The following is a 26,876-nucleotide window of genomic DNA, read 5'->3' on the forward strand; positions in this document are numbered from 1 at the left end:
AATCTCCATTACTTTACTAACTGCTTTCAAACGGACTTTTAAGTCCAGTCCTTAACAAACTTCTTTCAATATGTGTCATGCACTTTCACTTTACTCTTAGTTAATAAGTTCTGCCCCCTCTAGTATATGTACTGCCATGGGATCCTCTTGAGAACACTCTGAATTTTGGCATACTGAGGCTAGCCTTCCACACTGCACTGGTTCAATGCTTGGCTACTAAGTCTAGGTGTAAGCATTGCCCGGGAACCTTAAGACTCTTAGGGAACTTTGATGCACCTAGACTCTGATTTGTCTATGGAAATGAGGCTTGTGAGACCATTGGAGGTTTGGAAAACTTGGGCCTAATTGCAGGCTCCCTATAGAATAGCTTCTTGGTTTTCCATTTCATTTATGTAATTCATTTATTGGCCTGTAATAATTTGTAAACAGATATTTGGGGTATTTAGTAAAAGGGTGGGTAGATGTATATTTTGTGGGGTAACATAGGTAGAAATCCTGCTCTTAGGATTTATTTTCAAATCTCTCAGCTTCACTCACTAGAAAACATGTCCGTAGGGTTTTTATTCTTGTTGAATCTGGTTGCTTTTGCATAATAGAGAATCATACTTATAGGATTCCACTACTAATTTCCTCTGCATCAAATAGAAAGCATGCCTATAAGGACTTCACTTTTAACGTCGTTTGCATCAGATAGAAACCATGTTCATAAATTCTACATTTGTCATGTTAGAAACCATGTTTTTAGGTTCCAAGCCATCATGTTTTAAATCGATTAAAGTATAGATACCATGCCTATAGGACCTAATTCTGATTCAGCTTTAATAAGTCTTTCATATGTTACTGCAAATTGACTAAAAATAGTAATATGTTTGGTAATTCTAATTAGCCCAATAGATCAATTTCATTTCACCTAGCTTGCTTCTTAAAACCAGTCTTAATAAGTGTCAACATTTTCTAAAACTAGTCCTTTCAAAATTGCTTTAATCTCATTAGATATCCTGCCTATAGGTACTAAAAGGGTCTATTTCAAAAACTTGTTTGTTTCTGCATTAACATAGATACAGTATTGCATATAGGCAAGCCTTAGGGCATTTTCAAAACCTACATTTCTCTGAAGCGGTTTCTGTCATTCAAAGTTCTGATTTCAATAAGCTTTTAAAGAAGAGGCCCTAGGCAGCTACTAGGATATAACTTTTGTATCTGAAAGTTTGGTCTGTTTCTGCATATCCACTTAGAGATTCTGCTTTAGGACTTTGATTAATAAAGACCTTAACTGTGTTTGAGTCGTGCTGCTTGTATGTTTGTTTGAAGAGCAAACTTTGAGCCTCTTAATTGCTCCCATTATGTGTGAAAGTCCCAAATGTTTTGACTGTCGCCTTAGATTTTTTTCGCCTTTCTAAACCTTAGGGGTACGTCTAGAACTACCTATAGGTAGAGATCCTAACTCCCTCCCGGACCATTAAGAAGGGAGGGGTAGCCGCACGCAATAGGAATTATTGACCAAACACTCGTTTTGCATGACCGATAAGGGGATGGGAAGGGTAGACATGGGATATGATGACTACACGTTAATGTCACGTGTAGCCCCTCATGGAGGAGTGTTTACCGAACATTGCGTGGGGTGATCCTATAGGATAAACAACCTAGGACCCCTCCTTACCCCAAATCCTCTCCTTGTTTAAAACTTTGTTTGTTTATTATTTGTTCAAACTTTTATTTCACTACTTGAATTGTTCAATATGCTTTACAAACAACTTATTTGATTCAACTATTTGTATGGACTAATTTGTGAATATAAGTTCGGGCGGGACACAGAGTTGTGGATCAAGAGGGGTGACTAACACCTTCCTCTCGAGGTTATTTCGAGTCCTTACTCTAATCTCTGGTAATGCAAACCAACCCAAGAGCTAATCGCTCTAGGTGCCCTAATGCACCATAATCCGTTAGGTGGCGACTCTTCAAATACTCAATTCCCAAAAGGAAACGAGTCATTTCACCCCATGAATGTCGAAACCCGGACTTCTCCCCGTAGAGGGAAAAAGGGGGAGCGACAATGACACCCGAGAGTGTTTTCCCGAACTTCTTCAATAACATGGATTCGATCTTGTCATTTTTTATGTCGTTGCCCTTTACAGCGCAAGTGTAGGCAGTAACGTGTTCATTGGGGTCTGAGGTCCCATTGTACTTTGGGAGTTTCGGCATTCTGAGCTTCTTCGGGATGGGTTTCGGGGCCACTTCCTCGGGGAACGGCCTTTGTATGAACTTCTTCGAATCCACACCTTTCAGGACCGGGGGTACGCCCGGAATTTGGTCGACCCTGGAGTTGTAGGTTTTGACCTTTTTGTCGTTGGCTTCTTTCATTTTCTCGCCCAATTCGATCCTTTTGGTGAGGTCCTCGAGCATTTTTATGATGATAGGGTCGGCTATCGGCCCGTTATTGCTTGATCTCTCAGGTACCTGTTCGGCTGGGGGAGCTGTCCCCGGTGCTACCGTGCTAGGAGTTTTTGGGTGACTTTGCAGCTGAGCAATAGCTAGTTGTCGTGCCTGCAACATTTCAAAAATAACATGAAGTTTAACCTCACATTCTTCCCTAGTTGGGGTTTTCTGTGCTTCTTGTTGATCCCCTTGGTGTACGCTCCTGTCAGTGTGGGAGCTTATGTCGATGCGCTGGGCGTCGCTTGAGACCGCGTCCACGGGGACTGGCTCCGGTGCATTCCCAGGGTTTTGTGGTGGCACAACACCTAGAACAGCCACACCGTTTTCCCCATGATACTCAAGATTGTTGTTTTCATCTCCGTTTACCGAGTTAGATATTTCGACCTGAAATCGAAGATCTTGGACAAGAAAAAGCGTAAAAGAGAACTTGCGTTTTATAGTAAAACCAGCAAGAAAATAATCGCTATTATTTTTAGTCCTACGGTGGGCGCCAAACTGTTTACCGTGAAAATGGTAATAACAATTAAATTTGTTGATGGGACTCTAAAAATATGTGATCTATTTTTATGCTAGTTTGTTAAGCAGTTGATACTAAGTATATGAGATTTAGAGACGAAACAAAGTTAGAGAGAGGGCTATAATCAAACTGTTAGGTCGGCTATTCAGGGCCTCAACCCTGTTGACTTGGGGCCTCGAGGTCGATTCCAGGGCTCGGGCTCGAGCTATCGTGGGTGATCGGGGTAGGGCTAACAGTTATAAAATAATTAATGAAGGCTCTTTATGGCCAATGACAAACAATAAATGATGAACAAATATGAAGATAATAAATGAAAGCAATAATATCAAGAGAGTATGTTAGAGAGCAAAGAGAATGTTCGTGTATATTTCGTGTGGAGTAGCTGAAGCAACAGAGAGTTTACAAAATGTCAAAGACCCCCTTTATATAGGAGGAGAACCCCAACATAGTACAAAAATATTAATTACAAAAGTAGGGGATGGGACAACTACATGGTACCAGGCTCTGCCAGCACTAGCTGCATGCCTAGGAAGCTCTCCAATCCCATCATGACCGCGGCTAACATCGTTGTTAGGTCGGGCGTCAATGAACCTCGAGGGAGGGAGATCGACCACAGCCTCGCAGCCCCGAGGTCTCGAGATGATCCCATGAAATGCCTTGATGATGAGAAATTGGACCCTCCGATTTTGTCGTATACAAATGCCAATTTTTTTTCTTCTTTTTTTGTTTTTGAAAATCCTTCATGTGAAATTAAAAAATAATAGGAGAAAAGGAACCCAACGATAGATTTGTTCATCACTCAATGTAAAATTTTTCTGCATCTTAAGTATAATAATTTACTTTAATAAATCTATCACAATTTATTTCAAAATTCAAATCGAATTGAAATAGTTGTGAAAATCAAGAGTTGAAATAGAAAAATTGTGTCTCTGGACTTGCGCTTAAGTTGTAAATTACAGTTGTGAACTAATTAAAGACCATGAACATAACGTGTGTTGTTGCATGTCATGCTCGATATGAAAATATTTAAAATTTTAGAAATTCTAATTAAGATGATCTAATACCATTAGCTATCTACAATATATAGAGAGTATTAACTTAATTAAGGGAGAAAAAAATTACGGAAGAGTCAAGGGATATCGCAGTCAACTAACATTGGAAGCATAATAAATTTTGAAGTTGAGTCTAAGAGTCCGTTGAATTGAAACTTTTGAGTACTCAATTATAAAATAATTATTCTTACACACACTTAAAAGAGTTTATAAGGACATCCAGCTTTAGTATGATGAATAAATTAACGTAATGAAAATTTCAGCATACCAGTTGAGCCGCTGAGCATGTGACACAAACTTCTAAGAATTAAAATTGGCTCCTAATAAAAAAAATACAAATTGTCTGACAAAATTGTTAACTCTAGGAATTAATCAATCATGCAATTTTGTAACTGGGGCTGGGACTTTCATCTAGCTACAATGCTGCTTCAATTGAATTGAAAATATATGATATTGCTTAAATGTACATATAAGAATAATTAGAATTTAGTTTTCAAAAAATAAAAATAGGTGTATGAAAAGAACCAGTTTAAACTAGGAATACAAATTTATTTTTCTTACTTTACTTTTTTTTCATCTTTTTTTTCTTAGCTGAATATTTTTTACGTGTCACGTACATAAAAACTAGTGTACAAGAAAATGCCAAACAAATTTGATACGCTTACAAAGATGAAGATAGAAAAACTTCCACTTCATCATTTTCAATTTATACGACTTACTCTATATTAATTCTTGTGGTCCTTGATACTCTTGTTTGATCACATTTCGTCTACTCGGACTAAACTAATTTCAATGAAGCATTTCTTCTATTTCCAACATTCATCACCCTTATCTTATGCTTAATTCCTTTTCCTACTTTCTTCCCTTTCTTTATGATCCCAGACGCTAATATATTTGAATATTGTATCTTCATTTTCATTTTATCATTGTTATGGTCATTGTTATCATTATTGGTATTATATTATACTTATTTATATTAACAGAATAAAAAAGAATTTGTGTACCTAATTGACAGAGATTATGCATTATTTGCCTTAATATTTTGAGATATGCGTTTTCTGATACCTATTATATATGAGTCTGCATATACAAATATGTTATAAATAACCCATAGCAGTACAAGCTAAATTCGAAAACCAATATCTAAAGTGAAGAATGAGACTGGATTGAAAATAAAAATCGATTATCCAACTCTTCATCTACTCAATTTATTTTTCTGTGCTTCTAACTTCTGCAGAAGATCCCATCATTTTTCCTGGGGGAAAAGCTGAAACAGATAGAAGTCATTTGTGTTTCATTAATGCAGAACTTTCTTTGCAGACGCATTTTAGTTGTCCAGAAGAAAAAACTATGGCAAGACATCACTCACTCATTTGACATGGGCTCTTCTCCTAAAACTAAGACGAATGCCCAATGACACTGAGAATCCGGGCAGAAGAATTAACTCAAATAGCCGCCCACCTAACCACTTAAACTAAAAGCAGCCGATTGAGGTATATATGCATAATTTATGTATTATATGTGTATAATAATGTATAATCAATGTATCATCTATGTATATGGTTAAAAAAGTAAACAATGAATATCGCCGGCTATTTGTGTAAAGATCCCATAAATGCAAGTTTTCCTTTTGAACTTTCCCCCACAGAGGAAAGACTGCTACAACAAGATATTTCTAACTATAAATGACAAAAGGGATGGTGTCATTACAAACTCCACCCAAAATGCAGCTACTGCAAGTGATCAGGCTAGTCATTAGTGTGTCTTTAGCAAGCTCTTGCACATAGAGCTCGAGTAGCAGTCAATCATCAAGCGAGGGTTGCTCTTTTTCCTTTTGCTTCCCTTGACTGTAAATAAACAGGGTTGAATGGAGGTTAGCTATACCAAACAATAGAAAAGGTTATCATACTAGCAAGCGATAGAGGGAGGTAAATCATCTGCCACTCCAGCTTTAAGCAAAGAACACCGCACCTGTGCAGCCACTGATCTTTTTGCATCCAAAAACTGACTGTAGATGTCGTATAATCGCTGCTTTTCAGCATCAGAGACAGATGGTTTTGCCTTGGATGCAATAGATTTCAGGAGAGCATCAGAGATGACTGGCTTCTTCTCAGGCTTGCCGACATTTTCACTATCTAGAAGATCATGGACAGCCTCAAGCTGTGCATCAGAGAGAAGTGCTTGGAGGTCAGCTCCACTGAACCCTTCTGTCAAACGAGCTACGCCATCCAAATCGACATCACTTTCCAATGGTAACTGCATTTAAGCAAGTAAATCAGTTATTGTCTTCATTCAAATAAAAGTATACTTAAAAATTTAATATACGGACCATCGTCAAAGCAAAAGCTTTACTGGTTAGAAATTTATCCAAAATGTCTTGATCCCTCCCAAAATTACTCATAGGAATGATCACGTTTCCCTCCTACCATTTCTTTAAAATGATATAACAAACACTTCGCCGTTATATTGTCACTTTGCAAAGATAAGAAGGAACCAAGATCAGTGCATTACGGTGGATTTGACACGGGTAAGACAGCATATTTGGAGAGTCAGAGCAATATAGACCAAGACTATTAAAGACCGTTCACTCTAATTCCAAGGAAGACTGAGTCAGATTGGAACATGGAAATGGGTGACCTTGGGAAACCTAACTTTTAGCATAGCCTAATAGTTACCTAATATTGTACTATGCATTCTACATTCCTTTGCCCCAAATGACACAAATGAGATCTTTCCTTCGTAAAATCCATTTGTACTGTCAGGTTATTCCTAATTGAGTTCAGCCACAGTTTCTCCGGCAAATATGAGTATATCCAACCAAGTCAAGCCCCATTACCATGTAGTTGAATGGGGAAGAGGCATATACTAATCTGGAAAGACATATCCCATACCTCCTGCTCGTAATCCACATATTATAAGATCTCTTTGGATTGATTGAAAGAAGTGCCCCAATCAGAATAAGACTTAACTTTTCTCGATAGAACTGACTTACTTTTCTCGATAGAACTGAAAGAATCTCCAACCTCTCACGCTGTGAAGGAAAATCACAAAAGAGAAGGCGATCCAGCCTTCCAGGTCGCAAAAGTGCAGCATCAAGCAAGTCTGGTCTACTGCTTAAAAATGAAGACAAGAAAGGCCAAACTTGGTCAGAGAAATTGCATCATCGTATTATTCCACAGAAAATAAGGCTAATGAATTCTTCTTCTTCATAAAGGATCAATTATTCAGTAAAATGCAGAGGTATAGCAAGATTAGAAAACCTTAACTGTACAGGGGTATGGAACGTTAGGCTACAAGTTTTATCCGTCGGCTGTTATACAAGAACACCACATAACAATGTGGTAATGAATTCAATTCCATCATTCAGACTAAGGCTGTATTGTGGGCCGGGCCCAGCCCGGGACCGCTAGAAACGGGCCAAACGGGCCGGTTCAAACGGGCCGGTCCCTAACGGTCCTAAAATCCCACTATGGGCCGGTCCTCCCAAAATAGACCGCGGGTCTGGGCCGGTTCAACCGGGCCTCCCAACTGCTATTTTTCAAAAAAAAAAATTAAAAAAAGGCCACCGGTTAGAAGTTTAAAAACTAGCTGTTGGCCTGCCATTTTAGCCGTTTGGCTTTTTAAAAAATAGCCATTTGGCCCCCATGCCAAAACTTTGTTTTAACCCCAAACTTTTTATAATTACACTTTTTCCCTATTCTCAACTATAAATACCCCCTCATTCTTTCATTTTTACTCACAAAATCATCAATCTCTCTCATTTCTCAAACTCAAATTGAAGTATTCAAGTCTTCAAGTCTTCACTCATCTCTCATTTCTCAAACTCAAATTCTTAATTCAAGTTAAATCATGCCCGGTGATTCTAGATTGCACCCATTTATTTTGGAACACTTTAATGTGGTAGAAGAAAATGAAGAAGTTTTCGTAATAAAGTGCAAGAACTGTGGTCGAGTCTACACTCGTCGTCCAAAGGAGGGCACAGGCTGTTTAAGAAGGCATATAAAGAGTTGTCTTGAGCGTTCTCCAGACATTCGTATTTAAGATTTTAAGTTGATTTGAGACAATTTGTGTTATTTTAAAATTATTAGACGTATTATGCTTAATGTTTTAGTTTGTTAGATTAATTTGAAGTATTATATTGAAGGCATTGAACTTTAATTTGAAGTATTAAATGTAAACTTTAATTTGCAGCTTTGATACCGAGTTCATCTTAATATATATATATATATATATATATACACACACACATATATATATACACACGTCTTAATATAGCTAATGTATACAATCTTATATAAGGTAAAGTGGACATAGTCCAAGGTAAAGTGGAGGCGAATGACATAGTCCAAGGTAAAGTGGAGGCGAAGAAGGTAGCGTACGCGAAGTTAGCAGGGAGCACAAGCCAGGAGGAGAGGAGTGCGAATAGAGAGAGGTACAAAGTGGCTAAGAAGGAGGCAAAGCTGGCGGTCACGGAGGCTAAGAATGCAGCATTTAGCCGTCTATACAAGGAATTAGGGGAGAAAGGCGGGGAAAGGAAGTTGTTTCGGCTGGCTAAAGCGGGGGAGAGGAAGGCACGGGATCTGGACCAAGTAAGGTGCATCAAAGACGAGGATGGTAGAGTATTGATGGGGGAGTCCCAAATTAAGCAGAGATGGCAGACGTACTTTTATGGTCTTCTTAATGAGGAGGGGGACCGGGATATAGCGCTATGGGACTTGGGGCATTCGGAGAGTCTCCGAGATTTTAGGTATTGCAGGCGCATTAAGGTGGAGGAGGTTATGGGGGCTTTGCGTAAGATGAGTAGGGGTAGAGCGACCGGGCCAGATGAAATTCCGGTTGAGTTTTGGAAGTGTGTGGGTAGAGCAGAATTGGAATGGCTGACTGGGTTGTTCAATGTAATTTTTAGGACGAAGAGGATGCCGGAGGAATGGAGGTCGAGTACAGTGGTACCATTGTACAAGAACAAAGGTGATATCCAATGTTGTAACAATTATAGGGGTATCAAGTTACTTAGCCATACCATGAAAGTTTGGGAGAGGGTGGTGGAAGTGAGGGTGAGGAAGACGACATCTATATCCGACAATCAGTTTGGGTTCATGCCGGGCCGCTCCACTGCGGAAGCTATCCACCTTATTAGGAGGTTGGTGGAACAATACAGGGATAAGAAGAAGGATCTGCACATGGTGTTTATTGACTTGGAGAAAGCGTATGATAAGGTTCCTAGGGAGGTGCTCTGGAGATGTCTTGAGGCGAAGGGCGTGCCGGTAGCCTACATACGAGCGATCAAGGACATGTATGATGGAGCTAAGACTAAAGTTAGGACTGTGAGAGGCGACTCGGAGCATTTCCCGGTTGTTATGGGATTACACCAAGGCTCTGCGCTTAGCCCGTTCTTATTTGCCTTGGTGATGGATGCTTTGACACACCATATTCAAGGGGAGGTGCCATGGTGTATGTTATTTGCTGATGACATAGTTCTAATTGACGAGACAAGGGTTGGTGTTAACAAGAGATTGGAGGTTTGGAGACAGACTCTCGAGTCTAAGGGTTTCAAATTGAGCAGGTCTAAGACAGAGTACCTGGAGTGCAAGTTTAGCGCTGAGTCGAGGGAAGTAGGCGGGGACGTGAGGCTTGGGTCACAGGTCATCCCCAAGAGAGAGCTTCAAGTACCTTGGTCGATGATTCAAGGGGACGGAGAGATCGATGAGGACGTCACTCACCGCATAGGGGCGGGCTGGATGAAATGGAGGCTTGCATCTGGAGTCTTGTGTGACAAGAAAGTGTCACCGATACTCAAAGGTAAGTTTTATAGAGTTGTGGTTAGGCCGGCCATGTTATATGGGGCAGAGTGTTGGCCGGTTAAGAACTCCCATATCCAGAGGATGAAAGTAGAAGAGATGCGGATGCTGAGGTGAATGTGCGGGCACACTAGGATAGACAAGATTAGGAATGAAAATATTCGGAGGAAGGTGGGTGTCGCCCCTGTGGATGACAAGATGCGGGAAGCGAGGCCCAGATGGTTCGGACACGTGCAGCGGAGAAGCCTTGATGCACCGATGAGGAGGTGTGAGCGGCTGGCCGTGGTGGGTACAAGAAGAGATAGAGGGAGACCTAAGAAGTATTGGGGAGAGGTGGTTAGGCAGAATATGGTACGACTGCAGATTTCCGAGGACATGGCCCTTGATAGGAAGGCCTGGAGGTCAAGCATTAAGGTTATAGGATAGGGGTAGTAAAGCTTTCCTTACTTCATACCGGGGGTGAGGTGGGGTTGGATTAGGGTTGATTTTAGATGGCTTGCAGTTTATGTTGAACCCACACTATTCCTGTTGTTTATCTTAGCCCCGGGCCTTAGATTCTGGTTATTGTTATTGCATGTCATTCATCTTTTGGTTTTTATGCTTCTGTTACTATTACGGTTTCTACTGGACTTACTAATGAATTCTCTTTTTTTTTCTTTTTTTTTCTTGTTTTTTTTTTAATTTTATTTTCGTCTTTCTGAGCCGAGGGTCTATCGGAAACAGCCTCTCTGCCCCTATCGGAGCAGGGGTAAGGTCTGCGTACACATTACCCTCCCCAGACCCCACTATATGGGATTTTACTGGGTAGTAGTTGTTGTTGTATACAATCTTTTACAAGGCAATATACTATATACGGCAATTTCTTGTAAATTATCTAAATTATATAGTATAGATATATATATATATATATATATATATATATATATATAATTTACATATATAAGCAATTTATATAGTGTATATATATAGTGTATATGTATATATATAAGCAGCTTATATAGTATATGTAAGGCATGTATATATATAGTATGTATATATATATACATATAAGCAATTTATATAGTGTATATATATGTATGTATATATATATATTACAATATTTACAAGAAATTGCTTTAGATAAAAATATTCAAAAAAAATAGCCCGGAACACTTAGGCTCATTTAGCCCGTTTAGGCCCGTGGGCCCGGCCCATTTAGTCCAGGAACATGTGGGCCGGTTCCACCCTCCAGGACCGTTGGCCCGGGACCGCCAAAGACCGGCTCGCCAGAGCCCGGGACCGTTTGGCACGGCCCGTTTAGCCCATTTAGGCCCGGGCCCGGGCCACAATACAGCCTTAATTCAGACACGGGTACTTGATGTACCTTTAAAACTAAATGTCATTGCGCCAAAAAGGAAAAATATTCAGGAGACTCAAATTACTTTCCAGTAGAGATTCTCACAGGCATTTCATTAGGTGTATACAAATACCATGTAGAATGAGTTGCATGTAGTATTCACTCTCAAAGACTCAAAGGCAAGGGGTGCAGGCATGCAAATTTGCATGTCACAGAGATAACGCTGCCAACCAAGTCTAACTAAAAGGAGGACAGATCTTATTAGTTTCTTTTTACAAGTAAAAGGAAGACAAATATTATTAGATAAATAATTATAGGTCAAGTAAAAGGATTTAGTCAAAGAGAAAGCAGCTGCTGATCTATAGAATATTTTAGATGTCTTCGCGTGTGCTCGGGCACTCACGTACACACCTATTCAAATGTATCCGTGTGTATTTTTCCATTTCAGTGACACGCATGAGATTGCCTAGAACCGATAACCTCAACATGGTAAATAGGGATACCAAGTTGGAAGACTCTAGCTTGATCTTTAAAGCATTACAAAACTTTTGGACCACCTAAGCTTGACACGACCCCTTGTTCTTCATAATCTCCTCAAAAAAGATGTTCAACGGACAAACAATAAAAAAATATATTATCCAAGTTCTTTCAACCAGTTGTTTCTGGCCTTTTTTTTCCCTTTTTATTATGTGAGGCACCATTAGCTTTTAGAGAGTAGAGAGTATCAGAAAGAAATTTCTAAATCTCAATTTTCCTATACTTCTGTGCCTACTACTATATCAAAAATATAAAGCTATTTTTAAAAAAAAATGCCCATTACATTAGTGGCATTGTAAAATGACTGCTTAAATAAATAAAGAATTTTATTAATCTCTGACCTAAAGAATTTTTTCCTTTTTTCCAATGACTAGTCCCTGCTAAAGATTGAAGAGAAGATTAACGAATGCCTTTGTTCTATAAATTCCCCTCTCCCCAGTGGTCCATCTCTTAGGGTAACAATTTCCAACCTAGCAATTAAGTAAAATTCACTGAACGGTTTGAGACTTCAATGGCAAAAAATCTGGAAACTAACTGATGCACCCTCCATCCCATGTATCTCTGTGTGTCTGTTTCAACCTGCATTAATTACTATCTAGTAGTACAAAATTCAACAAAATAACAAGGCTGCATATATGCTCAATCACTGACAAGGCCAAGAACCGACAAAAGTGCCAACGGATGAAATGCGGGTACCACATATGCAAGTGAAGGCAAAAATTTGAAAGCAATAGTAAACAAAGCCCATCCGGTTAGACGCTAACCTTGTAGCAGCAAATACGAATACACCCGTTAACACTTCAACACCATCCAATTCAGTAAGAAACTGCATTAATTAAACAAGAATGAAAATTATGCAAGGTAAAAGGAGGATGGAAACAACAAAAGATGTGGACAAGAAATAACCTGATTAACAACTCTATCAGTAACACCAGTGTTGTCATGCCCTCTCTTTGGCGCAATAGAATCAAATTCATCAAAAAATAGAAGGCATGGTGCTGCTGCAGCTGCTTTTGAGAATATATCTCGTACCTAAAACAAAATAATTAGCATGAACAATCCAAAAGCTCCAAGAAAAGCTAGAAACTAGGATGTAGGGGGTTGACAATTTGGTCTTCAGATAGCTATTAGGTTTTCAGAACATTTACAAGGCTTTAACCAATCTATTATATGAAAACTTAAGTTTAAGTTATTGTGGCCATGATTAGGAAAGAAAAGGTTTACTTGTCCAGTTTGACCTTACTTGTACTTAAGCAACCAACCTTCTGCGAGGTGGATTGGGATGGGGATGAGACATAAGAGCAAAAAGTTGAACCCGAGAAGATTGATATTCCAAATTCTGTCTTGATGTTTAATTTATTTATTGATTTTCCCTTCTTCCTTTTTTTTTAGTTTTTTTCTTTTCGTTTTTTTTGGGGTGGGGGTGGGGGGTGGGGGGAGTTTGGCATCATCTTAATAAAAATATGTACTAGGAGAAGTGAAAAAGTTGTAAATTCTCTTACAGCTTGCTCAGAGGCACCAATGTATTTATTCAGCAGCTCAGGACCTTTGACTGAGATAAATCTTAGTGAGCATGCAGCAGCTGCAGCACCAACAATGTGTGTTTTGCCACAACCAGGGGGACCATACAACAGAACATTGGACCGCATCCTTAGAGGAGCTTTCGCAAATATATTTGGAAATTTGGATGGCAACTCAATCATCTGACAGCAGCAAAAACAGGAACTTGATATGCTGAACAAATTGATCCAAGCTAAAGTTGATATGAAAAATAAAAGAGAACCTTTAAGTAAAGCACATGCAAACCCTAGAACATGATTTTTGTTTAGCTTAACACCCATACTACTTAATACATAGTTCAAAGGGGTTTACAACCATTTATCACCATTCACTATCAAGGATGTTCGTCCATATTTGCTGGATGATAGCATAGTTGGACATAGAAGATGAGTAACTAAGTTACATAAAGAAACAAGACAAAAAGAAAAGAAGCCCCAACAAGCTCATGAAACAAAGAAAGGAGTGCAAGCTAAAGTTATTCTAGAGTGTCTGGTATTCCATCTCTCTGACAAGCTGACAAGCCAATTAATAATTGATGTTTCTATCCCACTACATGAGTAATAATTATTGCCTGCCTTCATTGAAGCCAACTCAATAATATAGCAAACTATAACCATTCAACCAGAGGGAAAAGAAGACCAATGGCATGAGAAGTTGCCTCCTTAGCTCTAATGTGGGTTGTACGGAGGGAGAGACATAGGAGAGCCTTTGCGGAGATTGAAAATGATTTTGTATATTTGAGGAATAGCCTCACGTCTTTGATTGCTTTTAGTGCACCCATGTGATTCCTATTTGTATAGATGACTGGGTGTCTTTTGTAGAGAATCATGTTTTGATGTAGATTCACTACTTTTCCGTATACCTCTTGTATATGGGAGCTTTTCCCAATATTAATAAACTTATTTACCTTACAAAAACATCGTTAATCATGCAGGAAAGCCGATATAGATGTAGCCATCAGCATGTTTCTTAATTGTTATGGAAAGGAGAGATGGAAAAAGAAGTAGAAGAAAACAGTGCAAATGTGAAAGAATAATTTATATTGATAAAATGCTGAATGGATGTTCACATTTCTTCTGATTGTTGGAAGGTGAATCTAAAATGTTCAAAAGAAATAAAATATGGAGCATAAATCACGGGTCCAACCGCCAACGGCAAAAAGCTTTTACCTTCAAGTTTCTCTCTCATCATATTAGAAACAAAATGACTTCGTAAAAACTTTGAAGTACACTTCCTTTCTCTCTCATATCCAGCATATAATTTAAAATTGCCATATCCACACCTTCAGTGGGAGCAATTTTTAACTCAATAATTAAAAGATTATACAAAGTATTTATTAGAACCCAAAGTTTTGAAAGAAAAAGGAGGATCAAATTAACTTCCATGTGCCAAATGAATGTTGATAATGCAAATCCAGCATCCTATCGAAGTTGCATTTTTAGTGATCCCCTAACATAAAGGGAAGCTTGTTCTAAGTGGGTCGCTTCGCGCAAGACATTGCTTAGGACCAACCACGATCTACTTTGCATGTTCCATACAAGCAGAGAAAAGCAGAGGAAAACATAAAAGGGGAACAAAAATCATGAGCCGACGCATAGACATAAAATAAAGAAAGAATTACAAGAAAATACACATGACTTCACACCATAACAAAAAATGGCCCAAGTTTTTAAGTTTTACCCTACCTAGCCCATATTGTACATATTTTGAAAGCATTAGCAAATTCAAAATTTGTGTTCTTACAACCATCGCTTCTAAAAGCTATGGAGTTAAATCTCACAACCATTGCTTTCACTCTCTCTTCTTCTTACATCTTCTACATATGCTTCAAGGGGCCGTGTATTTTCTGCTTCTCCCCCTGTTTGCAATGTTAGAAAATTGAAGAGTAGAAGTCCACCATTGAAGGCCATTCAAAGCTTTGCTTTCGAAAATAGGATTTTTTGAGTTTGTTAGTTGTTTGGATTGGGTGTTGTTCCAATTGATTGAAAATATCAAAAGGAGTTCAAAAGTTAAATTTGAAGTGATTTGGAGTAGATCTGAGCAAGATTTGAGTTAAATTTCAGAAAAGACGCAAGGTAGAAGACGAAGTCAGTTTTTTGTATAATTTTGTATAATAGTGTATATGAGTGTATAAACACATCTTATACACTATTATACACTTTTATACACCTTTATTCAAGCGTCTGTAGACGAACTTCTTCCACGATTTTCAGTTACAATTCTTGTTCAAAACCAGTCCAAATCTCCATTAAATGACTTCAAATTTTATATACAACCTCCTTATACTATTTCTAACAAGTCTAAATAACACCCACTCTAAATTTCTCACAAAATCAAATCCGAAATTTAAACCCACATATTTAAGCTTGTTAAAAATCTAATTTTCACCACCCAAATGGATTTGGTTTGTTGAACTAATATTTGAGTCACAATTACTAATTCAAAAATTAACTTAAAAGCTTGAGCAATTTTTTTTTTAGAAATTAAATAGTAATTTCGAGAATCTATTGGAGTTGAATGTTGAGTATTAACCTATTATTTTTGGGCTAGTTGGTTGTAAATTGAAATATGGGCTATAAAATTGAAAAGTAGGGAGCCCAATTGTTCTTATGTGAAACTTTCCCTAAAATAAATAACTGCTTGTTTAAAATTTACATCAATGTCTCATCCAATGAACAACTAAAACATTAATTAGTGTAGCAGTAAAGGATATACAACCCCAAAAAGCAGAAAATAAACATTTACCTCTATAATAGCATTCCGGATGTCATTAAGACCTCCAACATCCTCCCAACCAGACCGACCACCATCAGCAGCCGGTTTTGTGATGTCACGCATTGCCACTGGAACAAACTCATGCATGGCATGCAGGAAATCATCCTTAAGTAAAAGAGGTTTTTCCTGTCTGCCAGCACCCAAATCACTAGTAAAAAAGCGGCCAGTTGCAGCATGAACAGACCTATCAACCAGTATTTCCTGAAATAAAATGAAACCCAGCATAAATGCAAGTGTTCCTCTGGTAGCTAAAGAAAGGAAATCAGAAACTCCACCAACTTATGACCAGAACACAAATAACAAAGTTTCATACAAAATTATATTTTCAACTGACGACTTCAAAGAAATACAACTTTAGAACATTAATCATCGAGATATATGATACAACTAAAAAAGGGACAATATTAAAGCTTTCTGTTTGGCAGCTACTTTACAGTCTATGAAGTACAAGTACTTCACCACCAAGGGGTGTGGTGAAATGGTAAAGATTCCTCCATCCTTAACACAACTTTAGGACACTAATCATCTAGATATATGATACAACTAAGAAATGGACAATATAAAAGTTTTCTGTTCAGCAGCTACTATACAGTCTATGAAGTACAAATACTTCACCACCAAAGGACGTGATGAAATTGTAAAGGTTCCTCCATCCTTACCAGAGGTCTTGGCATTGAGCCCTGGAAACGGAGTCCCCTTTCATACGGAGCACTTAAACACCACATAGTGGCTTTCTACAGCTGGATACAGTGGGCTCCCGATATGGGATGGCTAAACCAAAAAAAATGTACAAATACTTCTTTCTGATCACCATTTTCAAGTTGAAATGCTCGCCCACATAACTTTCTACCAGATGCTTATTGCTGTTTAGACAGTAGGATAGAGGTGCAGTTATACTGATTCTCTATCACAGTTGTACTGATTCTCTATCCGACCACGAGTAGGAATATAAGGAAAAACCAAATGTTCATACATGATATAACGAAATATGAACATACATGGACCAATTGTTAAGACTACTCACAAAAAGGAAATAGTTCACTGATCACATAATAATTCATTCTTGCATAGCAACCTTTATATACTTTAATGCTTCGGATAATACAGATTCAATGGGTAAATTTTCACCAATTTTAACAGATTCTTGTTAAAGTATTTAACAACTTTCCACAAGTAGTTTTAATCTTATTTGGACTTTGCTAAAGTACAATTCTTTTAATTACTTTTATTTACTTAATTTGCTAAAATCAATGTAGATTATTAATTATTTACTTTGTCTTTACTTTGGCTAAAATGTGAGATGTTTATTCACATGTTTTTGTTAAGTCATCTCCTCTTTATAACAGTACGTTTACTCACAACTCGATCAATCTATGGGGCACCCTGCTACAACATACAAGCCATGTGTCGAATAATCCTGCCCACCAAGGTTGGAGCAAATGGTCCTGTGGCATCAGCAGTCAGTTAAGCACCACTAGATGCAGATACATGTGTAGGAATATAACTAGGATCTCTGTACAAGGTGCCCAATATATAGAATCCTTTGGAATACTCAAATAGTCATCATCTATATCTGACAAAGTGCAGGCTGTGTACTTATTGAATGTATACTGCAGGAGTGCATAATAGTGCATTCGAGGAGGTATAGAAATCGAACCTTGTTATTAATCATTTACGAAGTGAAGAAAAGTGATAAAACCTACTATATGGTACTCATAGTTTGAAAAGCAAGTTACATTCATAGAAACTCTGGTTTGTGGATGTCTCCTATAGAATTCACAGGGTGACTTCTTGAGTTTAAGAAAGATACAGGTCTGCTTGTTTTCTTTTCTCCCCCTTCTTCATCCCCCCCCCCCCTTCCAGTTGTACAGGTCAGTGAAAACAATCACATCTATGTTGCACTTCTTTTTCCCAACAAAAAAAAAATCATATACGAGTATGAATCTAAAGTACTTTCTGTAGTAAGAGTCAATTAAGTTTTGCAGAAAGAGTCAGTTACTTCATGATCCCCCAAAATTGAGATGGAATTTTTGGGCTCAACCACGTTAATGGAATGGTACGTCCCAACTGGTGGTGCAAAATGGATAAAACATACAGTTACCCATCCATATTATCCACTAAAACTGGGTTGGATTGTGAACTTTTTAAGAATTGGTCAAATATTGATAATAACCATATTATCCACTTAAAAATGGATAACCAATGGGTTTAACTTTTACATTTGCAAAGACTTAAATTGTGGGTTCCTCAAGTTTGGGAGACTACGAGTTCTCCCAAAAATGATCATATTCAAGAAGCTATGGATAATATGGATATCCATATTATCTGCCGGTTAACCCATTTTCTATCCGTATTAAATATAGGTCGGGGGTCAGATATTTTATCCGTTTTCTGCATTACCAGTTTTCGACCCACATATATCCGACCCGACCAGCCCGTTTGCCACCCCTAGTCCCAACTAAACAAAAGATAAGCAGTAAAATGCATGATAATAGTAGGCTCACAAGTTCATCGTTCTACTTGAGAAGTTTTTCGTTCCAATTTTTCCTGTACAGACAAAACCTAAGTTGTCTACTACTAGCCATCTCTCAATTAAATAGTCGCGCATTCCTAAATAAAGAGGAAGTTGTTTTATCAAAGGACCAAATGAAGTGTTCTCTTTAGAAAAAAACTAGCTCCCAGTTCTACTATCAAGCTCATCTATTCCTTGTTGAAGTGTATGACCATCTCATCTTAAAACTTAAACTGTACGAGAGATCGCACTTTTATTTACTTAATTATGTCTTCAACACGCTCACTTACGTGCAGGCTTGATTCTTTTTATGAGCTAAGCATGTGGACATTCTTTTTTATAGTTGGTGACAGTGAGACTCGAACTCACGACTTCTTGTCTGCTCTTATACTATGTTGAAGTGTATGACCATCTCATCTAAAAGCTTAAATTGTTAGAGAGAGCATATGTTTATTTATTTAATTATGTCTTCAACATTCCTTAAAGTTACAGTTGATGTTATGTACATGGTCAGTATTTTCAGAAGTAATATGAAAATATCTTAGTTCTCTGTTTGTAGAAGGCAGGATCGGAAACAACCTCTTTACTTTCTCAAGGTAGGGGTAAGGTTGCGTACATACTACCCTTCCCAGACCCTATTTGTGGGATTACACTGCATTTGTTGTTGTTGTTATTGTTTGCAGAAGGCAGGATGTTTGGAGTTTGAACATATAAGATAAAATTAACATTTCTCCTGAACATACTTTAATGCCACCTGTAAGCGATGTTTATTTTCCCCAATATCAATCTTAACCAACTTAATTAATCAGGGAAAATAGTTGAGAAGAAAGGTGACACCACATCAACTGAGTAGGCCTTTCAATTTACTATTGAGAAACATTGTACCCAACACCGTTTTGCTTTGGTAGGGACCATCAGGAAAGAATGTTGATGTTTAGCTGGAAGGGAGAGCAGGAAGAGATAGATTTACTCCTTCCAGATCAAGCTAAAAGCTATTCATACGCGGCCGAGATAGCAGCAAGCATTCATATATAAAATTGTTTTAGTCAGTTATTAGTCAAGCTTAGGGCTGAATTAAGTACCAGATCATATGCATCATATCCATCGCACTTGGACGCTATATCCAGCAAGATGTCATCCGAACACTGCAAAGAACGCTTCAGAATTATATGTTTTAGCAAGGCACCACGCTCTGTGGTAGCAGGTGCAGGCAATTTAACATGAAAATCAAACCTCCCTGACCATAATAAAAAACAAACATTAGGATTAAGAATAAAGTATAGTGGTACTGAAGATAGAGGAAGACAGTTTAAACTGTCATAAATAATAAAACTGATTTCTCCCTGAAAGATGATGGACTAACCAGAAGAGGTCAGGTCCTGTGGTAAATTAGTCAGAGACTGTGCGCAAGCAATAAATGCAATTGGGCCAATCCCACACGTGTTCCTCCGTTTTTCCTGTTTAACAGACAAACAGCGTTATCAGTTAAAAGACTCTGTAATGAATCACCCAAGGGTCCAAGACCTCAGAGAAGTTGCAAATAATATTGCAAACCTTGAATGCCCTTGGCTAAGGACATTTACCATTTTTTTTTTTTTGGGAAACTGGTAACAGATATTCATCAGCATTAAGGAAATGCTGACCACTCTATTTACAGTTCAATTAAACAGAGTCTTGTTCACCTTACAAGAACTACTTATAATTCTTAACAGTGATCCTAGCAAATCAAGTAAAGATTCAGCATCCTCTACCTAATTTTCTTTGCACCATGAGAACAAGGACAAAAATACAGTTTGATTTAATTCTATGTATAGGACTGCTGATATCTTTAAAACACCTTGCATTTCTCTCTGTCCACACAGTCCACCATATGCAAGCAGGGCTAGATTTCCACCACTTCTTTTGCCTTACATTAGCTCCTACTTTGTTCCAGCATTTCACCATATTCTCCAAGCATGAAAGAGATTTCTTTTAATACCGGTAACGTGAGCTTACTCGCACCTCTACTATTCCAGCGACTAGAAGAATATGAAAATTTCTAGGTTTGTCTAAATTCATGAAAAAATAATATGGGAAGGCAGCAAAGTCGCACCATAATTAAAATAGGGAAGACACATGAATTCCACTGTGTCAGAATCCTTAGAGGTTGTTTGGTAGAGTGTATAAGCATAGAGCTGAATAGAATGTATTAGTAATGCTGGTATTAGTTATGCGGGTATTAGTTATGCATGCATTAGTTATACTGAGATTATTTCTTATCGACTGTTTGGTTTGGTGTATTAAAAATTACATCTTTCCTTGAGTCGGAGGTCTATCAGAAACAACCTCTCTACCCTCAAGGTAGGGGTAAGGTCTGCGTACACACTACCCTCCCTAGACCCTACTTGTGGGATTATACTGGGTTTGTTGTTATACAGTTTGTCCAATTGCTGATCCAAGACGGTGTGTCCATGGAGCAATTGGCCTCACATGAGAGGAAGAGGAAGAATCCCGTGATTGTAGAGAAACAACAATAACAACCCAGTAAAATCACACAAGTGGAGTCTGGGGAGGGTAAAATGTACGCAGACCTTACCCCTACCCCAAAGGGTAGAGAGGTTGTTTCCGAGAGACCCCTCAGCTCAAGAAGATGAAAATAGACAATAGAATCTGTGACAACAACAAAAATCAGAAAGATAATATAAGCATCATAGGAAACTGAAAATAGATGGAATTGCAAAAAGGAATTGCGATTTTTTAGCTTTTTATTTATTTATTAAATATGATATTTTAATAGAAGGGATGATTAATTGAAAGAATTTACTATTAGAAAATGGGGTGGAAAAAAATTAGAAAAGGCAAATTTGTCCACCTGTATCTTATTTACATTAACGAAAAACAGGTAAAAAGAATTTTAATCAAGCATAAAATTTGAAGGGGCAATTTTGTCGTTAACTAAACTTATACATGTATTAATAACCTTGGTATTGCTAATACAATGGACTGCTATGTATTAGCTATACCTAGGATAAAACCAAAAAGAGTGTGTAACTAATGCTTGTATTAGTTGTACATAGGTTGAAAAAGTGTACCAAACAAGGTATTACTAATATACAAAGCTAATGCATGCACTACTTTTTCCAATGCACTCTACCAAACGACCTCTTAATGTTCTCATCAGTTGTGTTATTTCTACCTCATTGAGAAGCAAATAACCTTCCGACATTTTATGGGAAAGAGAAATTGAGTTAGCACATATCCTAAGACGAGAACAGAAATCAAGCTGGCCATGGAGGTTCCAATATACAGCTCGTTTAGACTCAAACACGATTGAACATAAATCAAGCCTTGGATAAATATTAAAGTAGCTCCTTTAAAGCTCTAACGGCAAGTTTCACCTCATATTCATCCATAATATCAGCAAAGTTTTCTGCAAGCACTGCTGATGAGGAAGAAGGTTGAGAAGCATCAGACTCAGAGGAGGCTGCAATAATGCTATCAAGATCATCAAATACCACAACAGAAGGTGCATGATCCAACGCATCAGCAACATAGCTAAGCAAAGTTTGACGAATGGTTGAAGGCTTTTCCAAAGCAAGCTTAGAACAAGATAAAAATGTTCTGCAGGAAGAAACAAGAGTCAGACCACATCCCTTGGTATAGAATCACGAATGATCAAGCTGAAGCTTCAACATGGAGTTAAGATGATGTCCAACAGAAAACAAAGGTTTGGTGGGATTGGCCAAACAAATCCTTACATATGGGCCAAGATGTCCTCACTTTCTTCAGCGAATTTAGCAGCTACTGTAGCTAATAATGTTTTCCCGGAACCCTAAAAACAGAAGAAATGTTCAAATTGGGGTTCATTCAACAGTTTGCAATAATATTGTAAGATTCACATTAGTCAAGGTCAAAATCATACTAAATCAACTAACCTAGATAAATAATAGAGATAGAGTTACACTTATCAACTTACGTCCCACATATTACACAGATTGGATTTCTACACAATCATTCTGTTTAGATCCATAAATTCCAGGACATATCCTAAAGGATACCATTACTATTAAAGGTAGCTCAGCACCTTGTGACTGTACGCTTCCTTACCACACATCCTTTTTTAAAACTTTTGTAGACAGTGTGTATAAGCAAGGATGATATACAAACGATTATTCCTTAATGAACAGTTGCAAACTACCTTTACAGGACAAAAAATACCGTTAATAACTTTTGCATTTTGATACTTGGGCTCATCCTTTAAGATTGAAGGCCAAACAAGGAGTTAAAAGCCTAATTAACAACCTTATTCATGCCAAAAGACAACTAAATTCAAAACACCAGTGATTTTTCCATTCCAAATCACCTGTAAAATACAAGGTGGAATTTCTCAGCTGTATGACTTTATGTTGTCTTTTCCCCATCCTTTCCATCCAGCATATAATAGCTTCCTTTAAGCTGCTTTGCATCACTATTTTACATTGAAAACACCAAGGAACATCTGCCATCTCTGAGATGCTATGATCCAACTCTTCCATCTTTCCATCTCATGGAGCCAGATTTCAGATATGAGTGTTTAGACTCATTCAGCTTCCTCAAGAGAGTGGAAGCCATTCAAGTTCCTTCCATCCTAAGATTCTAGCCTTTTGTGGTTGGTAATTTTTCTTCCTTCCGTTTTTCTTCTTTTTCTGGCTTCTTCCTAAATCTATAAGTTCTCGTCAAAGAAAGATAAGAAGACACAAGCATGAATTATCCTCTGAAATAAGCCAACTCTACTCATATAACACCAAGATACTTGCACGGTCCCTGCATTGTGTGCTACTTTATATCTTGTAGGCTTCACATATCTAATGGTCCAAAAATTGCAGGGACCAAGTTAATCCGGGACCATTGGAAGAATGCTCTGGACAATCAAAGCAAGTCAAACAATATGGGAAGTAAGTACAGCTCGTTCTTCTTCCTTTTCACTAGGTTAGTCTTTTTATTATGATGACCTTTCAGTTCTTCTTTTCTTTCCCCTTTGACTTGGAAAGCATGAAAGGAGAGACAAATTGCTTAATATTTCCTACACTATTCCATCTCTCAAGGAACCAAACATTACACCAGCAGAGAGAGGGGAAAACACAAACGAAAAGGAAACACCATAAAGGTAGCTTGTAAACCATCTAGTCACGTTCAAGCTTCTCCAGAGATTTCAACATCCAAATATTCAGCAAATACACACAAAAAGGAACTGGAAAAAGGGAACTCACAGAAGGCCCATGGATTAGAATATGTCCTGGCAGCGGAAAATCATAAGCACTGGACAACATCCAAGACTCTGAAGATAACAGAACTACCAACCCTGCAAGTAATGATAGCATTCAGCCAAGGGAAAAAAAGAGTATGCAAGTGATGAATTTTTTTTTTTAATCAGTTAAATACTATTTTTTTTTCCTTGGAAATTTTCCCCTTTTCCAAGGGGGAAAAACAGTACTTAACTGAATACAAAAAAAAAAATCACCAGTCACAATATTAGCTTGGCAGAAAACAAGAAATAAATGCATGCGCAACTCTTTGACATACTGCAGACTTACATAACACAAATATGGTTCACAATCTTTTCAGTTAAAGCTGAAACCTTTCAAGATCTTCACTGATGTCAAATTGTCAATGGATTTGATAACTTAGCACTGGCAGTTAAAACTGCAGAAAGTATTACTCCATCTCTTTACCCACCAACCGCATCTTGGTTATTATTATGTGGATTTATTCTCCATCAACTAATAAGAATGGGATTTTGAAAACTGAGATTGCTAAAAGCCTAAAAGTATCAGAAAACAAAGAAGTACTCAAGTACCATAAACTGCACTTTGCATTCTTGTATTCCTCCAGCATTTGGCACTTCATGCTCTCCCATTTGGAAAATTTTGCAGCTTAAATACTTATTCCAGTACTCAACGACCACCCAAACCATCTTTTATCATACATAGTACGTGACAGCCATCTGCTAACGTGGAAATAGTTAGAAAGCTCTCTACCTCTCCATCTCACATGAAAGCAACTTTATCACCAAAGTCCCAACGCCTGGACAGAAGAAAGTGTCTTTCACCACCCCAAAATTTCTTTTCCCAGGTCAACTAGTGGTATGTACTGCTTCCCTCTCTTCATATGCCTACCTCTTTCCTTTCCAAATTATTCACGTCATCAATCCCTTCAATACTCTATTTATCCCTTCCTTTTTCCCTTTGTGTGCTGTCCCTTACTCTTACACAAACATACTCCGGCTTATCAAGCCTTACTTACCTATAAGGCAATTCGGCATGTTGCATTTTGGAAATAAGCATAATTTTCTCATACAATTTTACTAAAAAGTTACTGTTGGAATATATCTTCATTACACAGTAAAAGGCAGATGTCCTTAAAGAAGGGTAGAAAATTTGCAGTTATACAGCTCCTATAAATCTCAATGCATTTAGAGTTCTGTTCAGACAATTAGATGATTTAACACTAATCAAACGAGGAAATACCTACTATTGATCACATCAGATGCAGCCATTCCCATCCAGTCTAATGAAGAAATTGTAAGACTGGTGCTTTTAGCGAAGCATTTCTCCCTGACAGTCCTAATGGAGAGACCATTGCCCAGTTGAAGCTTTCCAAGCCAAGGTTCTGAACTTTCGGGAGTAGTAGTTAACTTGCTTCCTTCATCAAATGCAACTTCATATGCATCAATCTTTTCGTCATGTATTGATTCATCAGAAATTGACAACACATATACAACATCTAGTGCTGCTTCTCCACCATTCATTGTTTGGACACCATGTTTTATGGATCTGTCATCTTTCACTTTGAAGTGAAGCAAAGTTGTGTTTCCTAAAATCAATGATTTCACTTCCACTCCAGCCTTTAGCGTGACAGCATGTAGTTGTGCAAGACACCATCTATGCAAAAGAGCTGCAATGCCCTTTTTCATATCAGACTTGACGCTCGTTTCTTTGTTTTCCTTGCTAGATTCAGAAGAAAAGGCTGTGGCAATTTTCTCATGGGTTGACCAGTCAATAGTACCCATCTCAATGTCTGAATTGGTTCTGAAAAGTGTTGTTATTATTTTATTATTCTTTTTGTTACCCAAAACTTCAGCATTATTTTCTTCAGAAACCCCATTCTCTTGGAGTACCTTGAATTCACAAGGTGAAAGCGAAACTAAAGGAATCTCTTTCTTCAATTTGACATTGAATCTCTTCACATAAACACCTGGAATTAAAGTAATTTTTCAGAGCTACAGTAAGAAAAAAAGGTGAAATAATTGCAAGCAAACCAATTTATTCTTGATAGAATCCTGGACATGATAGGAGAAACATTTTAGTCAGGTAACATGTCCAATTCTTTTGAGGTTCTTCCGTTGCTTTTTTGACAAGAGGGGTTTTAAAGGAGTGGCTATTAGCAAGTTGGACAATTATCAATCAATGAACCAATGGAAGAAATGAATGTGATCTTCCCTATTTTTCTGTTTCCTATGGAAGTTGGATCATATTTTTTTTAATTGCTATGGAAGTTGGATCATACTTAGGTATGGGTGACAAACCAGAAAAAACTCTTGCAAACAATAGAATAGTTCAAATGGTATATGAAAAACAAATTAATAAGAAATGATAATATAAGTAACTTGCTTCATAAAATACCAACAAGTCTGAGCCGAATAATGAGTAATAAATTGAACTGTTAGATAACACCAGCTTCTCTGCAATTGGTGCATCAATTTAGTTCTGCAAAGAAAAACCTACATGAGTGTAACTCCGCTCTCAAATAAAGCCGAAGAGACTGAGGAAGCATTATATGTCCTTTAGCCACTGATTCTGAAAATATTAGACGAACCATTGCATGATGGATATCGTGCTTGTCAGGTGCACCCCCTACTTTCACTTCCTTTGAAGTTACACTATTTTTCAATCTACGGCTATCTGTCTCCTGATTCTTCTTGGTCTCTTTGGGAAGCAATCTGGGAATTATTACCACAGTCTGAAGAGGTTCAAAAGTGTATATACTGGCTGTCTCTGGATGAATGAAGATAGCAGAGGTCAAAACCACTCTCATCTCAACTCCATCAGCCTCGTATTTATGAATACATTGATCACCAGTATCTTGGATTCTCAATAGTGCCTTTGAGACCGAAATCTTATCATCTTGCGTCATGGAATCCTCACCTGAACTAATATTTCTTTTTCGCCTTTTTGGAGCAACAGCAACTTCAGTTCCTGGTACAAGTTGTACTGATAACAACCGGGCAAGTCAGCTTTTCAAGATTTTGAAGTTCTCAAAAACCATATTAAGCACATGAAAAGAACATTATACATGTCCTCCTATTGTTGATCTCATTTGACACAAACCTGAGTTT

General features: G+C 37.8%; 1 protein-coding gene across 2 annotated transcripts in view; it reads right to left on the bottom strand.

The window, feature by feature from the left end:
• Positions 1-5,493: 5,493 nt before the first annotated feature.
• Positions 5,494-26,876, bottom strand: part of LOC104223713 (peroxisomal ATPase PEX1) — a 28,703-nt gene continuing 7,320 nt past the window's right edge. For both annotated transcript variants that reach the window (XM_009775187.2, XM_009775185.2), the window contains exons 4-17: positions 26,266-26,751; positions 25,013-25,735; positions 23,752-23,843; positions 22,261-22,334; positions 21,901-22,123; positions 19,887-19,980; positions 19,606-19,760; positions 15,982-16,212; positions 13,179-13,379; positions 12,583-12,708; positions 12,441-12,502; positions 6,998-7,115; positions 5,977-6,261; positions 5,494-5,852 (exon numbers count right to left, since the gene is read on the bottom strand). In XM_009775187.2, coding sequence (XP_009773489.1) covers positions 5,814-5,852; positions 5,977-6,261; positions 6,998-7,115; positions 12,441-12,502; positions 12,583-12,708; positions 13,179-13,379; positions 15,982-16,212; positions 19,606-19,760; positions 19,887-19,980; positions 21,901-22,123; positions 22,261-22,334; positions 23,752-23,843; positions 25,013-25,735; positions 26,266-26,674 — 2,832 coding nt within the window. In that variant the 5' untranslated portion in view covers positions 26,675-26,751 and the 3' untranslated portion in view covers positions 5,494-5,813. The remainder of the gene's footprint in view (positions 5,853-5,976; positions 6,262-6,997; positions 7,116-12,440; positions 12,503-12,582; positions 12,709-13,178; positions 13,380-15,981; positions 16,213-19,605; positions 19,761-19,886; positions 19,981-21,900; positions 22,124-22,260; positions 22,335-23,751; positions 23,844-25,012; positions 25,736-26,265; positions 26,752-26,876) is intronic.

Source organism: Nicotiana sylvestris, chromosome 4 (genome assembly GCF_000393655.2).
Source record: "Nicotiana sylvestris chromosome 4, ASM39365v2, whole genome shotgun sequence".
Lineage (NCBI taxonomy): Eukaryota > Viridiplantae > Streptophyta > Magnoliopsida > Solanales > Solanaceae > Nicotiana > Nicotiana sylvestris.